Raw genomic sequence first — 21,335 nt, 5'->3', positions numbered from 1 at the left:
GTGTAGCTAAGCTAAGAGATTACAGCAGCTACCAAAAAATACTTTTTTTACATTTGGGGCAAAATGACTGAAAATCGAGTTTGGCACAAATGCCCGGGGCTTACATGGGGATTCACGATCCAAGGAATCCACGTTCCAGGGGGGGAAAAAATGATTTTGACCGTACGACCGGGCGACCTACGGTTCAAGAGTCATGGGCCAAAACGTGAAGGACTCTGTTAAAGTCTCAGGCCAAACCGTGAAATGGTCTATGTTCATGTACAGTATAGGCTATATGGTCGAAGCTGTGAATATGCAATGGCGCCAGCATGGACCTTTAAAACCTGCAGAAATAACTACAAATACTGCATCACGGTCGTATGCCAACCACATGCCGTTTACGCCCGTGTCTCTGTCTAGACTCACATGTAGTGAAGACTGACAAGACAACCCCAAACACATCATTCCTCTGGCCACGGCCCGTTGCCAGGGGAGTCATGAACGGTACTACCAGAGGAATCAAACCAATAAATGGAACAAGCAGCTGCAGAGGTTTACACACCAATAAGTTAACACAAAACTCCTCAACCTCAAGCATGATCCTGGGGATTCGTGATGGTGAAATCCACCTCATTGTATGAATAAATAAATGTAATCCTCCAATTGGACATTTTGGGATAAAACTGACAAACAACGATACGGGAAATCCGTGTGTTGGAGCTCTTCTTTTTCTTCTTTTTTTTATATATATTTTTTATCCCACGATTTTGTAACCCTTTTTTCACCCCTGTGTCAATCATCTACTGTGATCCTGGGCTCTACACACCCTCCGCCAACCTGGGGAGAGGAACGAACTTGAACTCATGCCCGAGTGTCCAAGTTGCTCCTTTACACCTGACAGGGGGGAGTTTCCCTGGTTGGACGTATAGCGCGTGGAAGGAACACGTTATTCCAACCAGTTCCTTTCCCCTCCATCAGGCGCCCCGGCTGGCCAGGGGGAGGCAGTTTAGAGACCAGGATTTGTTGGAGCTCTTCTTATTCGTTTCCACCCGGGTCTCATTTTTCATACTCAAAATGACACCTATATATAGGAATGAAAACAAATAAACAAGTGGGCGTTTGGATGACAAGCCCAGTGTTGTAATGATATTATGCGGGGGGTCAAAGTGCTGCAATGGAAACAGTGTTATTTAGGGAGACAATCTGTTGACAGACGAGAGGCGAGATCCCCAGACAGCGGACGACTCAGGAGAACAGCCAAGAGGAAGTAAGAAGGAGAAAAACAGAAAACCAAAAAGCGTTCATGGGAGAAAAAGCTTTCTTTGAAGCCAGCAGGAAAATTAAAACAGGGAGCTCAGGCTTATTGCGGTGGAAGAGAAGAGGAAATCATAAAAAATAATAAAAACTTGCTTGCGATGCCAAAGTGCATGCAGAACAGCTGAATTCAAATGTTTCTGTTAGTAGTGTTATAATCTACGTGACCGCAGTGCTCCAAGGTTTGGACTACGGGCTAAGTCAAGCATCGAGGTGATCTCAAAGATGAACCCGTTTTTGGTCAACCATGTTAGCCGATACTTGCCAAAAGGAAAATTAGGCCTGCTGTGCTTCAAACACTCAAAATAAGATGACTACGTTTCCTAAAAAGAAAAAAAGATAGATGGATGACAGATGTGCAATTAGCAGCCGTTAACAGTTCCCATAACTAGTCTAGAGGTAATGCTCTAGAGATCTGATCTAATTAGCAATTGAACCAAACTGCTATTTCGGGGTCAGACAGAGAAACATAAGAGGTAGCAGTGGCTATTAAAAGGACCACAAGTTGTGTCCATTTAGTTGGGCAATTTACTTTTAAAAAGCAATATACTACATACTGAATAACCCATTAATTACTTCCAGCAGTGACAAATTACTTTCTTTAATACTCCCCGGGGGGGAAAGGCTATTGTTATGCTACTTGTTCACTCCTTCTGCACGAATTGTAATTGGTCACAACAAGTGGATATGGAAACAGTTTTGTTTGCTGCTGCAGCAGAGAGAAAACACATTTAATTTCCTGTTTACTATAAAACAGCCTTGTTCCTATATAGACCGATTCACAGAGGGTTGCCTGGGTGCGGCCATTACTGAGGTGTACCATTAAGCGCAGCAGCACTGATTAGCTACACCTGGCCTACGTAGCACCTGCTCCATGGATTACACCTCAGTAATGGCATTGACATACCTTTCCGTTTACTCACCACTCCCTTGTGGTATTGTACCAACAATTAGCTTTTTTTCCCCCGTTATGTGGACCCCTATAATAATGTTTGTAGCGAGACACATTATATACGTCCAAATTAGCTGAAATTAGAATAAATATCACACTTCATAACATAATTACATAGTACTACTCTGGCTCTAGTCTCTCGAGACAGACTGGCCGCTGTTTTTCTTTTGTTTTGCTAATGCGTTCCCAGATTGCTCTATCCTTCACTTTACCGCCAATCATTTTACAAACCAATTCTCTTGTGGTTTGTTCGATTTTTCGAGGAAGCCTTTGAATGCCTTTGTTAAGATATGAAAATCAATTTTCAGAAACTCTACATGCTTAGTTGAGACACGTAGATAATCCAACATTGCGAAATGTCATTGTGCAGTTATTGTTTGTCAAAGTTGTGTTATTATAATGTTTTTCGAAGCATTGATCAATTTGAAAAGTATAGCTGAAAATAGTCCATCTATTTTCATCAATGCTAAATAAACCCCTTTATCCATAAACTACCTTGCCCTTTCTTACCATTTTGAAAAACATTTTTGAATAGTTAAATTAGCCAATCTACATTGACACGTTGTGTCAGCTTGTAGAAAAATGTTTTTCAGAAAAAAAAGTAGTTTAGGGATAAGGGGTTTAGCATGGATGAAAATAGAGCCCCATGTGTGTAATGATGTTTAGCCAACAATTGACAGGAACATTGTCCATGTACAATGTTTTGCAGGAATCTGTGAATAGACAATGACATGTCTTGGCACCAGTATGTATGTTCCTTCAAAACGGCCGGGAACTTGGTTATCAACTGCTGGAATACAATTTGAAACTGGAATTGGAACCAGTCGACTGTTGTTAATAAAATGACATTTTGCAATCACAACACTGCCCCGAGCCAGCCAAAAAACCCGGCCGTCATAATAACACTAATGGTCATTCAAATGTGGACACGCTGGGCAAGACCTAAGCTGTGTAGAGTCTATCGGCGGAAGGAACTGCTCAAGGAAATTACTTTGACGCTTTACAAATCTGTTTACTTTCTCCGTGAATGAAGCCAGTGTTGTGATTGGTCAGCAACATCTGACAGCCCGACACTTCCACCGATACTCTCTGCCTTACGTTGTTGTGACCAGGCTTTTTCTCTTTGCAGACGAGTAAGGCTGGGACCGAGGCTACTGGATAGGTGTTCATTAACCCTTCACTTTGTACTGTACTGCATGACTTGCTTAGGGAAATTCCAAAAACTAAATCGAGCCTTCAATAAGCCCCAGCAAGGTGCTTTTATGCCTGGGCATTGTATCGTCCGCTGTTTATCCATTCCCTTTTCTCAGTCGTTCACGGATTTCCTCCAAAAAACGTCATCAGAGCAAGGTCAGAGCAGAGCTATGCAGAGTTCATGCAAGGCCAGGCCCGGGAAGGGAGTTTGACTTTACAGCACTCTCTGAGGAGGAGGAGGGGAGGTTACATCAACCAAGGCCAGGTCAGAGCCATCTCCATGCAGGCCAGGTGGGAGATTGCAGGCTCTGTGAACCAATTTAAGATTCCCATAACACAGACCCCGGGTTGCTTTAAGAAGGAAACAAGCTTACAGTAGCTCTTCCTACAGATAAGCCAGAGACATTTTCTCTTCTTGTGCCAAGACAAATGTACGCTCTAGTCTACCCAGGCAGGGAATAAACAAAAATGAGGAATAGCCATCGTGTCTGTATATAACCCCCCAAACAGAAACATCAGTCGTCCAGCATGATGGATTGTTTGCAGGCTTAAACCGTTGCAACATGACAACACATGACAATAGCATATTGGGTAGCAAATTTTGAAGTTAAAGCACAAGGGGCAGACGGGAAGGATAGCGACAACTTCACAGAACGTGTATCCTAAATGGGAACAGCAAAGCCAGCAGCAGGAGCAATGGACAAAAATGAAGTTTGAAAACAAAAACAAACGTTTAAAAAAAAAGGGAAAAAAAGAAGCCACCTCAGCCAAAATGGAAAACGGATACAAGCAACAAGCATTAGGCTACAAGCCAAGGTTGCACATTCAATGGAACTTATGAGGCTGCTTCAGCCCATTTGCTGTTTTTTTTTTTTTGTGTCTACTTGAGGATAAAAATGCATGAACCAAAACCAATCCTTCCCAGTGTATTATTATTATCACCAGGTAAAGGAGACGAGACATCCACAGAAAAAAATAAGGGGAAACAAAGGGAAAGAAGGGAGCGCAGGCTGGAAAAAGATACGGTTTGGCATGCTGTGGTATACATACCCTGCTTGGCTACAATCTCGATAGGGCAGGACAGAAAATACACTATAGAAGGATCTTCTGCCACTGATAAGGACTATCCTATAAAACAAAACATGGCAAATAAGCTAATTATCTAAAAAAAAAAAAGAAAAAAAAGGTAATGGTATAGAAAGTGAGCATCAAACATTCAGAATTTAAAGAGTCAGGTTGAAACGTCAGAATGTGTATTCTGGTGTGAGTCAGTGTTCACAATTATAGGATATTATGTAGAAGTTAGAAGTACATTATGTGGTACTTCTAACTAGAAGAAGGCTAGAAGTACATTATGTGGACAGTGGTTTTGACAGTGGCATTTGTTTTGCATCAAAGCATGAACACCTGGATTAAGGATCAAGTCAAATTGTTTCAGCGTCAATAAACCGATAAATTGTTAAATGGCGTGGCAAATCCCCGTCGCATTTATGCAACGTCAGGCACTGGCTAGGATGCAGGAATAAACCGATCCGAAACAAATGTAATCAAAATTAGTTCAATTTAACAAAGGGCACTTAGGCCTACCAAACAGGCATGCTGATTATCAACCACTTAGAGGTTCAATCTGGGTCAATAGTACTACATTAAAACACAATTCAACTGCTCCATGACAACCACAACAATCATACTTAATGTAAGATAAAACAAAAAAGACTAGAAAATGTGTCTATCCTCTTGACTGTACATCAAAGGGATAGTTATATCCATCTCCATCCAGAGTGCAATATTACATTATATATTCTTAAAATAATATAATTATAATGATGGATAATGTGCTGCATAAATGGCTCACTGAACTATTTATATAAACTAATGTAGGAATGTCAATGATAAAACGTGACGGCACTTGACAGACTACAAGAAGAAGACCAATACCAACGTGGTGGGATGTGTTTGCGATGAGGGACCTCTGAGTGAACCAGTGGAAACGCTGAGAAAAGGCCACCATGTTCTCTTCTTCTTCTTGCCATGGTGGCACTTATCCCACATTTGTGTGAAACTAAATAAAATAAATCTGTATCGTGAACATGCGGTCTCTCTTGGTCTACGCTGCAGCGGACACCTAGAACTACCTATAGGAAAGGAATCATCCCATTGCAAGGAGACTTGTTATCACCCGTCATCCCATAGCTATGGTTCAGTAGGTCTGGTAGGCTGTTATCAGCCTGTGTCTATGGGCAGCCCGTTGAGACCAATCTTACTGCATGTGCTGTCCCATTGAAACACAGCATGAAACGACCCATTCCAGCACCAGCCTCGGCAGCATATCTCGCTAATCATTGGCCTTTTAGCTTTAGTCCTAACGTCCTGTGTTCGAATCAGATCGGAGGTACACTGTCAGAAGCGGATAGAGTTGTTTTCCGATTACTCAGGCCGATACCACCCTCGAGTACTCGTACTCGCCGGTACGAGTTATTGTTGCCACCGGCCCAGATACCCTGACCCCCGAGTAGCAAAACATTCAATTGATACTAGTTAGAACTAAATGTTTTATTGCCAATAAGCAAAATAAGGAACATTTTGGCATGACAATGACATTTAATTGGAGAAAAGGGGGTGAAATAAGTGGTTACTCAACGAAAATAAAAAGTACTCTTATCGGGTACTCAGTATCGGCAAGTACTAAAACTTAAGTACTTGTTAACGGTCTGGAAAATATGGTATGGGGACGACTCTAGAAGAGGACCTGAGCTCAAAACGCGTCGCACGGCTATTCTTTGAGATATTTGAATTGAAAACCTGAATAATTTTTTTAGCTATTTTTGAATTGGAATCCTGAAAAGTAACCTTTTTATTGAATTTCAAATGCATTTAGTTATAGTCATGTTAACTTTATGAACTGTTAACATAACTACATTGAACACAAAAAGACAATAACATTTTAATACTAGTCATTAAGTACTAGTCATTTAATACTAGTCGTGAAATAATTAAAGCGGGTTTGGAATTGTAAACAGCTGAAATCAATACTATATCAGTATTCTGATATTAACACGCGGGCCGCATTAAGTGACGGTGGGGGGCCGCATGTGGCCCCTTGGGCCGCCAGTTGCCCACCCCTGTGGTAGGCCAATAGGGACCTACTGAACGATATAGCCATGGGATGACGGGTGATAAAAGCCCCTTTCAACAGGACGACAGCGTGAAGACTGGCTGACACTGCAAGTCAAATCTCCTGAGCAACAAATAGACTAGCGCTTTTGGCATTGGATTTGTCTTGTAATGTGAGAAACAGTCGAACTGCACTTCATTGACTGAGGGCACCCTGCCATTATCCACTGAGTGAGGGCTCATATTGACGCCGTTTGATTCGATACCTTCCATTGCGCATGTCGTGTTGCCTCATGTTCTTTATGAAGTGGATCTTCTTGTAGCTCTTTGGTCGGGGGGAACCCGATAGGGTTCTGCATCTGTTCAAACAAACAAACAAACAAACTAGTTAGTAGGGCATGGTGAACTGCGGACCAGATTCTACAAATGTCTTCTAAATCATTTACATCGTTTTCTGTAGTGCTCAAACTATTTCATGCCAAGAACACCCAGAACTGTATGTAATTGGCCGCCGACCGACCCCCCATCTGAAAATATGTTGTTGCAGGGATCTCCCAGACGCAAAGATTTGAGTCAAAAACGCTCGCTGTGAAAGAATATGTTCAAAGATTTGCGCCATATTTGCACCATTTTTCAAAAAATAGCAGACCTACCAGCGCAGCGCGGCACTCGGTGCCACGCTACGACCTTGTAGATGTGCTATTTTTCAATTGCTAAAGTATAACATAATGCTTAACACCTACATGGGGTTCCCGTCCTGAATGGATTAGTGTTCGTGATAAAAAGCCATGGTGATGGAAATGGCTCTAGCGCTGACTGCCAAACAGCCCTAATGAGATGGTCCTGTTGAAAACAGTACCTGCGTAGAGGGGCATTCTCCTCGATGTCCTCCAGGGTCTCCAGTGATGACCGCTGAGAGATTAGCCTTCGTCTGGTGAGAAACACATCGACAAAGCACTTTATTTTCCCACAATGTACAAAAAGGATGATCGGACTTTCTGTTTATCCAGCTGAATATATATCAATCTGGGAAATAAATTAAAGATGATGAGTCCTTTATCTAATAAGGCTATATGGCATGAAGACAATTGCAGTGTACTCTAGAAACGACTTTAGCAATGAGTCAATGACGCTCGTCAGGTTGCAATTTAGCCTTCATCTGTAAACATTATGCAACTCGGACAGAAAATCTCTAAAAAATGAATTTCCTTCTGAACTTAAGATAAGTGCAATATGAAGAGAAAGAACACAACTGCGGTAGATATCTTATACCAATTCTTCTTTCTTTCTATTTTCAGATCGGGGCCAAATACAGATAATTCTGGAGGTCCTTGACATGGAAAGGTTGAGAACCACTGACATAGAAACATAGGTTTTTCATAAAACTGTCAGGATTTAGAAGACTTTTTTTTTCTTTTCTTTTTTTAAGAATCGTCCTCAGGTCTAACTGGGTTAAGTATTCATGCAAGATGGAGGGTTGACATTTAAGATTCCGTGACAAACACTGTGGGCAAATGAGTAAACCTTGTGCTCATCAACTGTGTGTAAGGAGGCCACGGGTAAATATTGTACACCAGCGTGTGCAGGTCTTTTATTGCCTGTGTTCTATCTCCGACTGTCTCACAGAGTAATGGGTCAGTTATGGTTGCCATCAATTAACATCACTGCAGCCGATGTTATGCAAGATCACGGAGACTTTTCCAGAATCAGACACGGAGGAGAATAACGCCTGTCAATCTACAAGCTCACCACGACACATTGTGAGCAAGCGTGTTGATCATCTATTTTCAGTGTGTGACACACACACACACACACACACACACACACACACACACACACACACACATCCCTCCGGTGCAAGTAAGACATTACCTTACTGATGCCCTTTATTTCAACTTGCTTTTCCATGATGAATCGGACACATGATTCTATCAGACCACCTCAATATAGTGACTAGTGAGCCACCAGCTTCACAAATAACCCCAACATGTATATAGCACTATTCCAAACAAAGTTGTAATCACGTGTTCAGATTACCACAATAACAAAATATAACCGACATACTGCTACTAGCCACACGCCACAAAATAGAACAAACCACAGGTGATGATGAACCATAATTTGTAATTGGAGCAAATTACAAAACTGTGACGCATTCCGACAGTGGCACTGGCAGTCTCCCTTCCATCGAGGACATCTACAGTGCACCAGCAGGTGCATGAGCACTGCGGCTCGCATTATGGAGGACGGTGGACCCCACTCACCCAGCATTATGGAGGACCCCCACTCACCCAGCCCATGAACAGTTTGCCCCGCTCCCCTCGGGTATAGGAGGCTGCGCTCCATCAAAAGCCAGGACTGAAAGGCTCAAACGTAGCTTCTACCCGGGGACTGTCAGTCAGGCTACTGAACTCTTAAGTCAAATAAAATGCACTTTAGCCGTTTTAATATTTTTTTAATATGCTGCTCAGTTTTATAATGCACTGCACTTTGGGATTTTATGCTTATTCTTTTTCATTGATAGGTTTTAAATATGCACTGCTGGTCCCGAGTACGACTTTCGTTTGATATGTGCAAACGTGTGAAATGACAAATAAAGTGACTGCTGCAGAAACAACAACCCCCGAGTGCTCAACATGACTGTACAGTCAGTGCTGCGGAGTTGCAAACAAAGCGATACGGATAGTACTCCATCTCCATTAGTGTCAAGACCATCAACTTTTACTCTGAGATGGATCGGCTGTGTTTATAGAGGTGCAACCGATAAACCGAACAAATTGATTTAACCCATTTTGGACTGAGGCCGATTCTAAAAAGCCTTCTGAATCCTGACCTAAGCTTTCTGAAAAACTTAACCAAATATTTATATTATCAGCATCAAAGTTTTTACATTTTTGAATACTGTACATACTGTACACAGAACCCCAAGAGGGGTTCCTGTCCAGAAGGGTTAGAACACAAAAAGGGGTTCCCGCGCAGAATGGGTTCAATTACAGAGTAAATATTGTTAAACAGACATTGTGCTATTTTCGTGCAACAATGTTGTGCAACATTGACGTAAAATAGGATTTACAGTAGGTGGTTAATCAGACTAATAATCAATTCTAGTCAATTATTCTATAAACACACAGAAAATAAAAACGATTATTAAAAAAAGAAAGGTTTAAAATCGGTCGCCGGTATAATGACATAAACGATATGTGTTGTCCTGCGACATGAAAGGTCATGACAGGTGACCAGAGCCATCCACTCGTCAGTGCGCCAATGCCAGCTGGTAAAAGAAAGACCACAGGCTGCTGCAACTTAGAAGTTAATGATCGACAGGGATAGGAGGACAGATTAACAAAAGATGACTGTCCCTGAGGAGCTCCCGGGACGGGTAAACCAACACTAGCTGAGTGGACATTGTACAGCAGAGATGAGATGAGATGAGATAATGTTTTACACATGACGGCGCAATCTCACTGCTGAAGCAAGGAGCTATAGAGAGAGGGCCATATCCTTGCCTAATGCATGGGTCCTTAACAGGAGGTCCGGGGCCCCTAGGGGGTCCTCAGTTACTATACGGTGAGGGGGATGGGGTCACCAAATGTCTGTGTGATCGATTAGCTCACGCGTTAGCCGTGACACGCGTTGTGAGCTCGTAGCAATGCTATGTGCGGTGAAGAGGTTTGGCGTATAGACTAGAGGGAAAGGGAGCAGACCCAGGTACAGAGCTGAGGTCAAGTTCACTATTAAAAAGGACCACTTCACCACTTTTCAACCTATCTTCATATAATAGGTCCTCACTAATAATCATGAAAAAATGGCGCAATCATTTTCTACTCAGTCTGTGTCTCATAGGAGGGCTGTGGGCAGTTCAGAAACAGTCTTCCAGTGACATCATCGATGGGGAATACAAGCTAATAAAAACTGCAGGCTTTCTAGTCCTGAAAAGTCGCAATGCGAAAAAGGAAGCCATCGTTCTCATGATAATGAAAATCTAAATATTTTTGTAAAGAAATCTTGTTTAAAAAAATATCTGCCTCATGATGATGTCACTGGAAGATGGTTTCTAAACTGCCCACAGCCATCCTATGAGACACAGACTGAGTAGAAAGAAATCGAGCCATTTTTTCATGATTATTAGTGAGGACCTATAATATGAAGATAGGTTGAAAAGTGGTGAAGTGGTCTTTTAATGTATTATTAAGGTTTTAAGTGACTTGGAAAGATCACGTGCAAAACAAAGAAAACGTGAATTTACACTGAAGATAGTGTCAATGAAGCTATCGATGCTTTAGCAAAAGGCCGATGCACACCTCAGAAGGCTAGTGACAGGTGCGTAGGGCAATATATAGCATACTTAGAAAGGGTAAGAAACTGTTTGTTTTTCAAAGATACCCTTTTTAAATGAAGCCATCAATGAAAGCTATTAAAAAGGTTTAATCTGCAACACAATTTTATACAATAATATGTAGTGGGGGTCCCTACTTCATCGCTCACTCAGCTAAGGGGTCCTTGGCTTATAATATTGAAGACCCCCCCCCCTACCCCCCCCCCCGGTCTATACATCACAGCCTTAATAATCATGAAATGCATGGTAGACACATCAAGCTGTGATATGAATAGTAAAACAATGCCCAGTGGAAGTGTATGGGATGACCTCTATAGCTCAAGGTCAGACGAGACGAGATGTGATTGTGTGTGATGTGATTTATGGACCCGCCCCCCCCATCAGTGACAACAGCACGAGTCGGACGACAAGGTTGTTCATGATTTAGAAAATTACTCTTTCGGGGTCTCGAGCTGAGCATGTCTGGGAACCCTCGACTTCTCAGCTCAAAACTCAAAGAGAATTATTGGTTTCTCCCCCAAGGACACACAAAATGCATATACCATCTTATATTAACTTAATCCCCATCTAAAAATAATAGTGATAAGATATTAGAAAATGTAATTGTAACATATCTTCATATAATTGGTCATCATAAATGCTTGTTATAAGATGGGCACAACATAATAATATTCCTGGAAAGTTCTTGCATTAACAAAACAAATGACACACACACACACACACACACACACAACAAAAGCTATTATTTTTTACATAATTCAGTTTGATCTGAAAATGCACACACACACACACACACACACACACACACACACACACACACACACACACACACACACACACACACACAGAGTACGTAATTCAGTTTGATCTGAAAATGTACATGCATGTACTGTATGGAATTTGCTGAAAGCATTGGTTGAATCTGCATACATGTCTAGTAGTCAAAGGGGGGGGTCGACATTACAGCAACCAATCCTTTTCAATTTAAAGTAAATGTTCGGACTTTCACATTCTCTAAACCTTGGCGTAGATCTAAATCCTCACTGGACCGCTGTCGTTCTCATCCAGTGAGTGAGCACTCTAAAACGACCTGGCCGGCACAGGTCGACCTTCCAGTTCAACAAGGCACTGCCTGGCATGACGTGGGAAAAGCCTTTCAATTCACGGCCAGGGCCACTAGTTGGCTAAGAGCTACTTAACCCTTTTTGGCCTGACAGCAAAACAAAAAAAAAAAAAGTCTCTTTAAAATGTATTTTTTTTTCCTGAAAAACCTCATGTTTCTATATCAGTGGTTCTCAATATTTCATGTCAAGAACCCCAAAAATGATATGCCACCGACCCCCATCTGAAAATATGTTGTTCCAGGGACCCCCCCCCAGAATCAAATTAAGATTGGAGTAAAAAACTGAAACTCTGAAAGAATAAATATATTCAAAGATTTTTCACTAGCTAAAGACATAACGCTTAAAAAAAAACCACCAAATGGGGTTCCCGCCAAAAATGGGTTAAGAAGAGTTTAGGACTGTGATTCAGCCACTGCAGATGAAGAACAGCAGGACATGTTCTCTTTTTTGGGGGGGGGGGAGGGGAGGGGGGGGGGCAAAGAATGTTTTCCAGGCAAAGTAGAAAACCACAGGAACAATAACACGGACCAGACCAGACCTAACTCATACACATTGAGACTGGAGAGAGACAGAGAGGCTGATGCATTGCTGCCAGCTCACGGAGGTTTGGATCATCAGACAGTATTCCGCCGCTGTCCAAACAGTCTTGACATTATAAGGAGAGTAGTTGGTCGGATGCCCCGGTAAAAAAGCCTCAATGGACCTCGTCCTCACCAACAACAAGGATCTCTCAAGGTGAATATTGTTGCATCTCGAGTGATTCGCGCAAATTCACAACACATGATGATCATACGCGTCAACCAGAAAGTCCAGAGTGTATATACATTTTTCTCCTTGTTATTTACACCCCGATTTCCACTTCAAATCAAAACGAAGATCTATTGATTTGCATGCCATGCCTCTCTTAAGTTCGAGAATTAATGTGAACCACTCAGAGGTGGGAGATTAAACTGTTTCACACGCACACTCCCTGTTGGCAGCTTGCCATGGACATTGTCTTCCGTTTCATTGGCAAAGTCGGCTGAGTGGAAAAAAAGATCCAATGTTCTAGCTTCTCCTCACAATTTTCAGCCAGGGCCAACAAAAATACAATTATTGTTAAAAAGAGAAAGGCGAAGAAAAAAAAAGGGAAAAAAGAAAATAAACCATGAATCAACCGATTTTCAATTCTCTCTCCGGGTTGTTTTTAGGCCTAAAACAACATCAGTGTACTCACAGGTTTGGGTTGTGTGCAACTTAGAACAAACCCCATATATTTTTTCCTGGTAACAGAGAAACAGACTGCGCCCTCAAAATAGCGACATATACTGCAAGTCGTTTCGTTTAGGGTGAGAGACACAGAGCCAGTCAACAAGCACAAAGCGATTACAAACCCCCTGTAGCCCAGTCCAAGTGTGCAGCTCTATCTTATCTTAATAGTAACTGCCCGTCTGGTTTTGATTATGGGCCCATTTAAACACAACCTCTGGCTGTCTCAAGCCATTTACTGACAGTTCAAGGCATTGCACGATTCAGGAAAAGGAACACTAAGCATTCTTATATAATCCTGTGGTCGTGCCAGCCATGACTTCAGCGGACAACATCCAAACCCTCGACCAGAAAGGATGTGACTCAAATGCACAAAACTCCAGAATGACCCGTTATAATGGGCGCTGCATGCGCGCAGCCTGCTTTTACAGCCTCAGATTCTGCTGGCTCAAGCTGAAACAGCGTTGTTAAAATTACAGTACATGTTTTAGTGCTTCCTGAGTCCTGACGATGATGCAACAAAGAAAAATGACCCAACCATGCAAGAATGTGAAGAGACGCGGAATGCCATTGTTTGAACCGAAGATGGGAGCCGCACACCTTGCTGTCTGACGAGGCCAGTTGTGAACACTGAAGATTGTGCTACATACGCTCGCTGTCAGGCAGAAAACTTGTATATCCCCGTTTTAACTAAAAAGCACTAAAGCAGCGAAAATAGCCGATCTAAAAGTAATAGATTTTCGGCTTTTTCGGCTATGTTTGAAAGTCTTCGCCTGTGATCAATAACATGCCCAAAATAAGGGACACCAGTTACAAAGTGGTTATGTCTAACCACTAAAAGCTATTTAATTTCAGAATCAAAATGCTTCCGTCATACAGTCTGGAGCAACGGAAGCTCTATCATGAGCAAAATATAAAGCGGAAGTGGAGCCTCCTCCTCCCCACTTTCGGGTTTCGTCTTTACAGTCGCGCACATTTATCCTAAGGTATCATCTAAGCTACATCTATAGCTTGTTGCTCACCAGAAAAGGAAAGAAAATAATTAAAAAAAGTTATTTTAAAATATATTTTCGTGAACGGAAATGGCAGCTTCCTTTCTCGGATTTCGGGAGGTGTAGTATATTTGTCTGGCTACGCAAGACTAGTGACTGTACTGCAACTACACCGGATCCATTGGAACATAACATTTTGGACATACAAGGTTTCCACCCAACAGCAACCATATGTACAGTAGAATAATAACACAGTGGAATAAATTAAAGTGGAAAAGAACTGCGATACCATCTATTATCGCAGCGCATTAGAATCACACGAGGATGGTTTCATTCAAAGCGAGCATTGGCTGCCCCTTGGAAGCACATCGGAAGCACGTCGACTTCCTGAAAGGGAGCGAAAAGGCCCCCGAAAAGAAAGAAAGCGTGTCCCTGATTCCCCCTGGGAGAGGAAAGCCGAGGACAGAGAGTGCCGTTGCAGAGAGAGCCAGGCAAGCTTCTCAGAAAGGCCTGGGCATCCTTCCCTGTCCCAGCGAGGGACCTCTCTGGACACGTTTTCCACCAGCTGCCCTGGGAAAACAAGACCGGGCACTGTGCGCCGGAGCGGCCCGGAACGGCAGCGGCGTGCACCGTGGAATAAATATGGCAGCGCTCCATCGACAGGTTGTTTTGCTTCCACGGTTTTGGAATTCTGCTTGCATAGAATGGATGTCCTCTCCCCCCCAAGCACATTGCAAAACACGGGGGACAATGTTATATTTGACCAGTAAAAAAAAGTATTGTCTTACTGTACAATAAGCATGGAGGAGCAAAGAGGACATGAACGCAACATTGTGGTTGGGAGGGTGGGGATTCATGGTATCATATTGCGTTTTGTTTTTGGTGCAACATTCTTGATGGTGAATAACCGTAGTTTTAAAAAAAAAACCTGTAAAATCCTGCGTTTTCATTGAACTCTGACAGTGTACAAGTCTAACCTTGTACAGTCTAACCAGTCTAACCAAGTCTAACATTGATGTATGTACTAATGCACTTTTGCCCAAGACAAATTTCCCCTTGAGGGACAATAAAGTATATCTCATCTCATCATCTCAACCCAATGTGTAAAAAGAAATGTGTAAACTCTCAGTTACAAATGGATAAATGAATATTGTGTGGAATTCAAAAAACATTATGGTATACGTGAAGCTCTATTGCAATTATTATTAGCGCCCATTTAAAGTATGGTTGAATTGTTTATGAAGGCATTCTACGTAAAGGTGATTTCCATGAAGTCAGGAGGGTAGCACAGTGCTACATTCATCTCGGAGAGCCTACAAATGGACCCTCGAGTGTATTCGCACACTCTCGGAGGAGTGAGGCGAAACCGACACGCAGGTGTAAATAATGCTCCTGATTGGCTTCATGGAGAAACAATAACTCCCTGTGAAGTCTGGCCCCACAAGAGATGACAAGATAATAGACTCTCAGTAAAGACTAACTGGACTGGAGAGGATTTTGTCATCAGGTACTGGCAGTGAGGGAGCCACGCTTTGACTGCAAGTGACAGTCGAGTTGTCGGTGGTGTAAAGTAACTAAGTGCATTTACTCGAGTACTGCAAGTACAATTTTGAGGTATTTGTAACCCTTTACCTGAGTATTTCCAAATACTTTGACTTCTACTCCACTACATCTCAGAGGCAAATATTGTACTTTTACTCCACTACATTTATTTGAAAACATTAGTTACTAGTTGCTTTAATAGCCCTATATACATTTCGGCCCTTGGCAAATAGCCGATTTTTTTGCCCATTTTCAAAACATTTTTATTTTACACATTTGAAAACTTGAAATGGGACATTCTGCATAGTGACTACTTTTGGTACTTTACGTACATTTTGATGCCAATACTTTAACTCAAGTACATTTTGAATTCCACACTTTCACTTGTAACGGAGTATAGTTCTACAGTGCGTTGCAGTATTGATACTTTAGGTAAAAGAAAACTGCCCCCCCCACACAGACTGTTGTCCTTCTGTGGCATACTAGCGAGCGCGTCCGTCCACCTGTGCTTCCAATGAGGAGCGTAAACAAAGAGCTACAACATAAATACACATTCTCACACACTGCAGTGCTACGAGCCTGGGTAATCTGTAGGTGTACAGTTACAGGATGTTTACTGTCTATGAGACCAAGGTGACAGCAGGTGTACTGTGGGGGCCATGTTTTGAAGTGAAAAATATATCAACAGGCTAGAATATATCATATAGTGCGCTATACACATTTATACTGTATATTATATTAAGGGCTGCACAATATATCCTTATCGTATCATTATCGAGGTGTGAACATGCGCAATATCAGTGTTGCAAAAAAGGCAACTGTATCGCCACTTCTAAAGCCAGCAACATCCCATTCCATGCTAGTTTTCATTGTTGCTATACAACACATCAAATTGCAAATGTGGGAACCCAATAGCACTTATAATTAAGTATTAAGAGTATTGACTTATTATTTTTGAATAATGTTTAGTTTTCCTAAATACTGAGATATCCATATCGTGCAGCCCTTCTGTATATAGAACTTTTCTTGTGACCACCACGCTGACAACTGGTGCGTACCACTCAAAATAACAGTAAATTAAAATGATTTTGTATTTTCTACATAGCAGATGAGACGGACGCTTCGGGCCGACCGGCCTTCATCAGAGTGATGAAGGCCGATGAACTGATGAAGATGGACAGCCGAAACGTCCGTCTCATCTGCTCTGTAGGAAATAAAAACAACTTAAATTGACTCTTGCCACCGTGTGCGTTTCTCACGTACTGTATATGCGCACAGTATGTGAGGCTATATGAGACAAAGACCAAGCATTAGAGAGAGGGAGACGAAGAGAGAGATGCAGCATATTTTGGAATGTGAGGTACACACACAGAACTGCCTGACAAAGAACTAGGTTACGGCTCCACAGCTGTTATAGACTTGTGATCATGTTTGTCTTTCTACTGTGGACCAACTGAGTCACAAGGCCACGTGCACCTGCATGCGGAAAATAAGCAAACGCAAACAGCTGATGTCATTCCTCTTGAAGTCTTCAGACAGCTGTCGGATTAATCGGACCTAAATCATTTCATTAATTTAGTCACTAAAATAACTAAAAAAAGGAATAACTAAAAACAAAGCATAAGGGGCTTTTTGTTCTCACTAGTGGTGGTGAACCATTTGATGGTAGGAGTCATTTTGCCTATATTTGTTTGCAATGAAATATGACAACTGAAGAAATCTTTTCCAGATTTTCGGCAAATCTTGACAAAACTATTGAGCACCTACAGTCTCTAGAAGACTTTCTCGAAACCGTTCGCAATGACAATCCTCTTGGGAATACTCGGCCTAGCCTGGGTATTCTATAATACAGTCAGGGACGAGTAAAATTGAATTAATCATTTCCAGATGCAGATTCTGCAGATAAACTTGAGACATCCTACTATAAATGTGTGTACGGTTGTAATACACGTAACTCGAGAACCGTTTCACCCACCGACTTCACATTCGACACACACGTTCCACAACCCCACAGGGAGTGCAGTGCCAGGTATCGAGTCGGTCAGACCCACGGTTCTCCAGAACCACCACAAAAGGCTCTGGTCAGGCTCTGCCAGTGGGCCTAATGAGGCCAACTCCTTTAACCTGGGCCAGGCTCTGCCAGTGGGCCTAATGAGGCCAACTCCTTTCACCTGTGCAATTTCCAGCCTCTGCCTCAGCCAATTGAGGCTCAACCAATCAGGCTCTGCCAGTGAGCCGAGTTGATTGCCAAGTACGCTTTTCAGTTTGCAGTCTTCACACACACACAGATCTCCATGTGGGACACCGGCTGACAATTAAAACGGGTGCTATGACAACATATATCATTAGGTTCCCAAATTGCATCGTTCCCAAATCCCAAGTAGGCCGGTGGCCGACTGCGACGGGCACGTACAGGTCTAGTCAATATTAATAAACAAAACAAACACATCACACAGTAAATGCTCTCAGTGTTAAAATATGGTAGTAGAGTTATTACACTATAACTAGGCCATTGGTTCTCAAAGTGGGGGAACCCTAGGGGTACTTTAGGGAGTTCCAGGGGGTCCCTAGCTAAATGATAGTTAGGAACCAACTGGACTATTATGAGTCTAACTCTGAGAGGAGTGTACAAAAGATTTGGTTGATTTTACAATATAAATTGAGGTCCCAGAGATGCCTAATGCATGTCAAACTGGGGGGTCCTTTGAATTAAAATGGAAGCATCACTGCGCGGGCTGATAAATGTCGATTTGGGGGTCCTTGACATGAAAACGTTTGGGAAACCACTGAACTATAGGCTACATCTGCAGTGGTTGGAGTTGGCCTCCCCTGTCTTCCATTGCAAAGAAATGTAGACCCATGGTGTCGGGTTAGGACACCTACTGCTTGACAATAGAGAGAGAGCAACCTCCCCTCTGGCCAAGTGGGGATTCCGTCTTGTATTTCGTTGCTGTCGGGAAGAAACCACCCAACTCCAAAATGTTCATTTTTCAGGAAATGAAAAATATACATTTTTACTAAAGAAATTAAACGATGCAATACTACCATCATCAAAGTTGTTGTTGTGACTTTATATATTGTCAATCACTTGCAGAAGGTGGTGGAGTTAGCTGTTTTAGCAAACAATTTGAGGGTCCAATTGAGTTAAGAGGTTTTGTCCAATGCGGGGGTTTTTTTGTACTACTTTCCATTGGACACACAGGGTGTTCAATAATAGCACAGATTTTTGGAGAAAATTTAATTATGAGTTATGAGGTTTCCTCCCAACAGCAACGATGTGTCGTCTCGTTTATGGTCTCCCACGGCCGGGGAAGACGAGCATGCTTCTAATCGTGGGTAGGACGTAAAACAGGGATTGCAGCCTCAACACACAGAGGATTTGTCTGTGTGTGCACATTAATCACGTTATAGAATTGCTCTTAAGCTAATTACATTCAGCACTACTATGCACGCTCTCTCTTAAGCCTCATGACATTTATGCTTACGTAGTTGTCTGCTGGTGTTTGTTGAATGGTGTAAATAGCAGATATTATGCTGGTGAGCTTGTAGATCTGCCATTTATACCGAGCTCGACACAAGTCACGCAACTTAAAGGACCTATCTTCATATAATTGGTCCTCACTAATGTTCATGATAAAATACCACAATGTTTTGGTAGTCTGTCTCATACTGTAGGAGCCTAGGAGGGCCGTGGGCAGTTAAGTGAGAATGAGGGCTTCCATGTTCACATTGCAACTTTTTTTAACTTGGATTCCCCATCGATGATGTCACTGGTGGACGGGTTTCTGAACTGCCCACAGCCCTGCTATATGAGACAGACCGAGTAGATTTTTTTTTCATTTCTATTTTATCATGATTATTGGTGAGGAACAATTATATGAAGAAGATAGGTTGGAAAAGTGGTGAAGTGGTCCTTTAAGTATAAATGAGGCTTTATAAACTTGACCGTGCAGTATAGCCTATAAACTTGGTCACGGCAGGGCAGGGCACGGCGTTTACCTTGACCTCTGCAGTTCAATGGCAGAGTTGGCTGCTATCTGTCCTCCCTCCAGACAGCAGATGCTCTGCAGTTGTTGCTGGGCCGGTTGTCTGGACGAGGAGTAGTAGGGCACGGGCACGACTCCCTGAGTGTAGGTCTGCAGCCTCCCTCTGGTCGCGGGCGGCACGGCGGAGAAAGGCGAGCTGAAGATCGAGGCGGAGGAGGGAGGAGGAGGAGGAGGAGGAGGAAGAAGAGGCCCGCCGCCGGCGGCTGCGGCGAACGCATCTCCCTCCGCCTCAGGTGGGTGGTGGTGGTGGAGGAGGAGGTGGTGGTAGTGGTGGGCGGCCCCGGCCGTGCCAAAAGGAGCAGCCCGGTGGGTGTTGTTGGTAGTACCAGCGAGGAGAGCCTGGTTTGCAGCGGCGAGTGCCTGGGCGGCCGTGGGCGGTGGCGGCGGCGGGGCGGCACCACCAACACCAACACCGTGCGCCGCCGCCGCCGGCGAACAACAAACCAGGCTCTGTCTAGCAGTAGTCCTACTGGCCTCCTCAACGCCAACGGAGGACGTGTTGTCCTCGTGGTGATTATTGTCCACTAGTTCCGAGTCATCCTGCACCGGCGGCCGGCCGTCCAGGGAGATGTTGCTGAGGAAGGAGAGCGCCGCCTGCCTCCGCCTCGGGTCTATGCGCTGCTGTTTGTTGTTCCTCTGCTGCTGCTGCTCGATGCTGCTGGAATGCTGCTTGATCTGGAGCGCGCCGATCGTGGAGACTACAGTGCTGCTGCTGCTCGTGGCAGCCGCCGCCATGGTCCGCTTTAGTGTCTGTCTTGTCTTCTATACTTCCCACTGATTTAAGGAACGCGAGTCCTCCTCACCTCGACTCCTCAAGCGATCTTATCTGACCGTGGCGACATGAAAAGAAACGCCATGATTGTGTTAATCGTGATTGTTATGTTGGGTTGAATGACTGGCTGTCAGTTGGCCCTGCTGCTGCTGTGTTGTCTTTTAAAGCACATGCGTTAAAACTGGCTAAAAACAGGGGAGGGGGGGGGTGTCACGTGGTGCGCTGTATTGTGGCAGCACAAGGGGTGAAAAAATGGACCAATAGGCTCTGAGGGATACGTGTTTTTTTTTCTTTTCCTGCCTGGCCATGCCTCCCTCCACCTCGATCTATTCTGACTGTGACAGCCTGCCAGGGTATGCCAACATTTTTTACATAATAACACAACACAGTACACACGTAGTCCCTTTGAATGCATGGCATTAATTAGTCTAAATTAATTAAGTACTGGTGGTGGTGCGATTGCTGCAATGCAATTAGCTGTTGTTTTTTTTTTTGCAGCAGCATTTCGGATAACAATGTTTTTACTTTACAACATGAGGAAGTGAATTTGAAACCTAAAGCTTTTTAAGGTAAATATATATATTTTGTAAAAGCAGCTCAACGTAGTGCAGCAACATTCACACATGCATCAGTTAGACGCTGCACAATGATCAATGAATGTTGACAGGAAGGGGCTGGCTGTTTGTTTTGAAAAAAAACTATATATTTTACATTCCTCCCCC

At 43.1% G+C, this 21,335-nt stretch overlaps 1 protein-coding gene across 2 annotated transcripts in view; it reads right to left on the bottom strand.

Moving 5' to 3' along the window:
* cables1 (Cdk5 and Abl enzyme substrate 1) overlaps positions 1 to 20,740 on the bottom strand; it is a 37,402-nt gene extending 16,662 nt beyond the window's left edge. Inside the window, exons 1-4 of one of the 2 annotated variants that reach the window (XM_080778112.1) lie at positions 19,795 to 20,740; positions 7,413 to 7,484; positions 6,820 to 6,912; positions 4,490 to 4,567 (exon numbers count right to left, since the gene is read on the bottom strand). In XM_080778112.1, the coding sequence (XP_080634238.1) occupies positions 4,490 to 4,567; positions 6,820 to 6,912; positions 7,413 to 7,484; positions 19,795 to 20,576 (1,025 nt within the window). In that variant the 5' untranslated portion in view covers positions 20,577 to 20,740. The remainder of the gene's footprint in view (positions 1 to 4,489; positions 4,568 to 6,819; positions 6,913 to 7,412; positions 7,485 to 19,794) is intronic. The other variant, XM_080778113.1, reaches the window with a different exon arrangement.
* Positions 20,741 to 21,335: the final 595 nt, after the last annotated feature.

Source organism: Protomyctophum bolini (assembly GCF_963924005.1).
Source record: "Protomyctophum bolini genome assembly, chromosome: 12".
NCBI classification, from domain to species: Eukaryota; Metazoa; Chordata; class Actinopteri; order Myctophiformes; family Myctophidae; genus Protomyctophum; species Protomyctophum bolini.
Note: the sequence above shows the minus strand (reverse complement) of the source record. Positions and strands in the feature narration are given on the sequence as shown.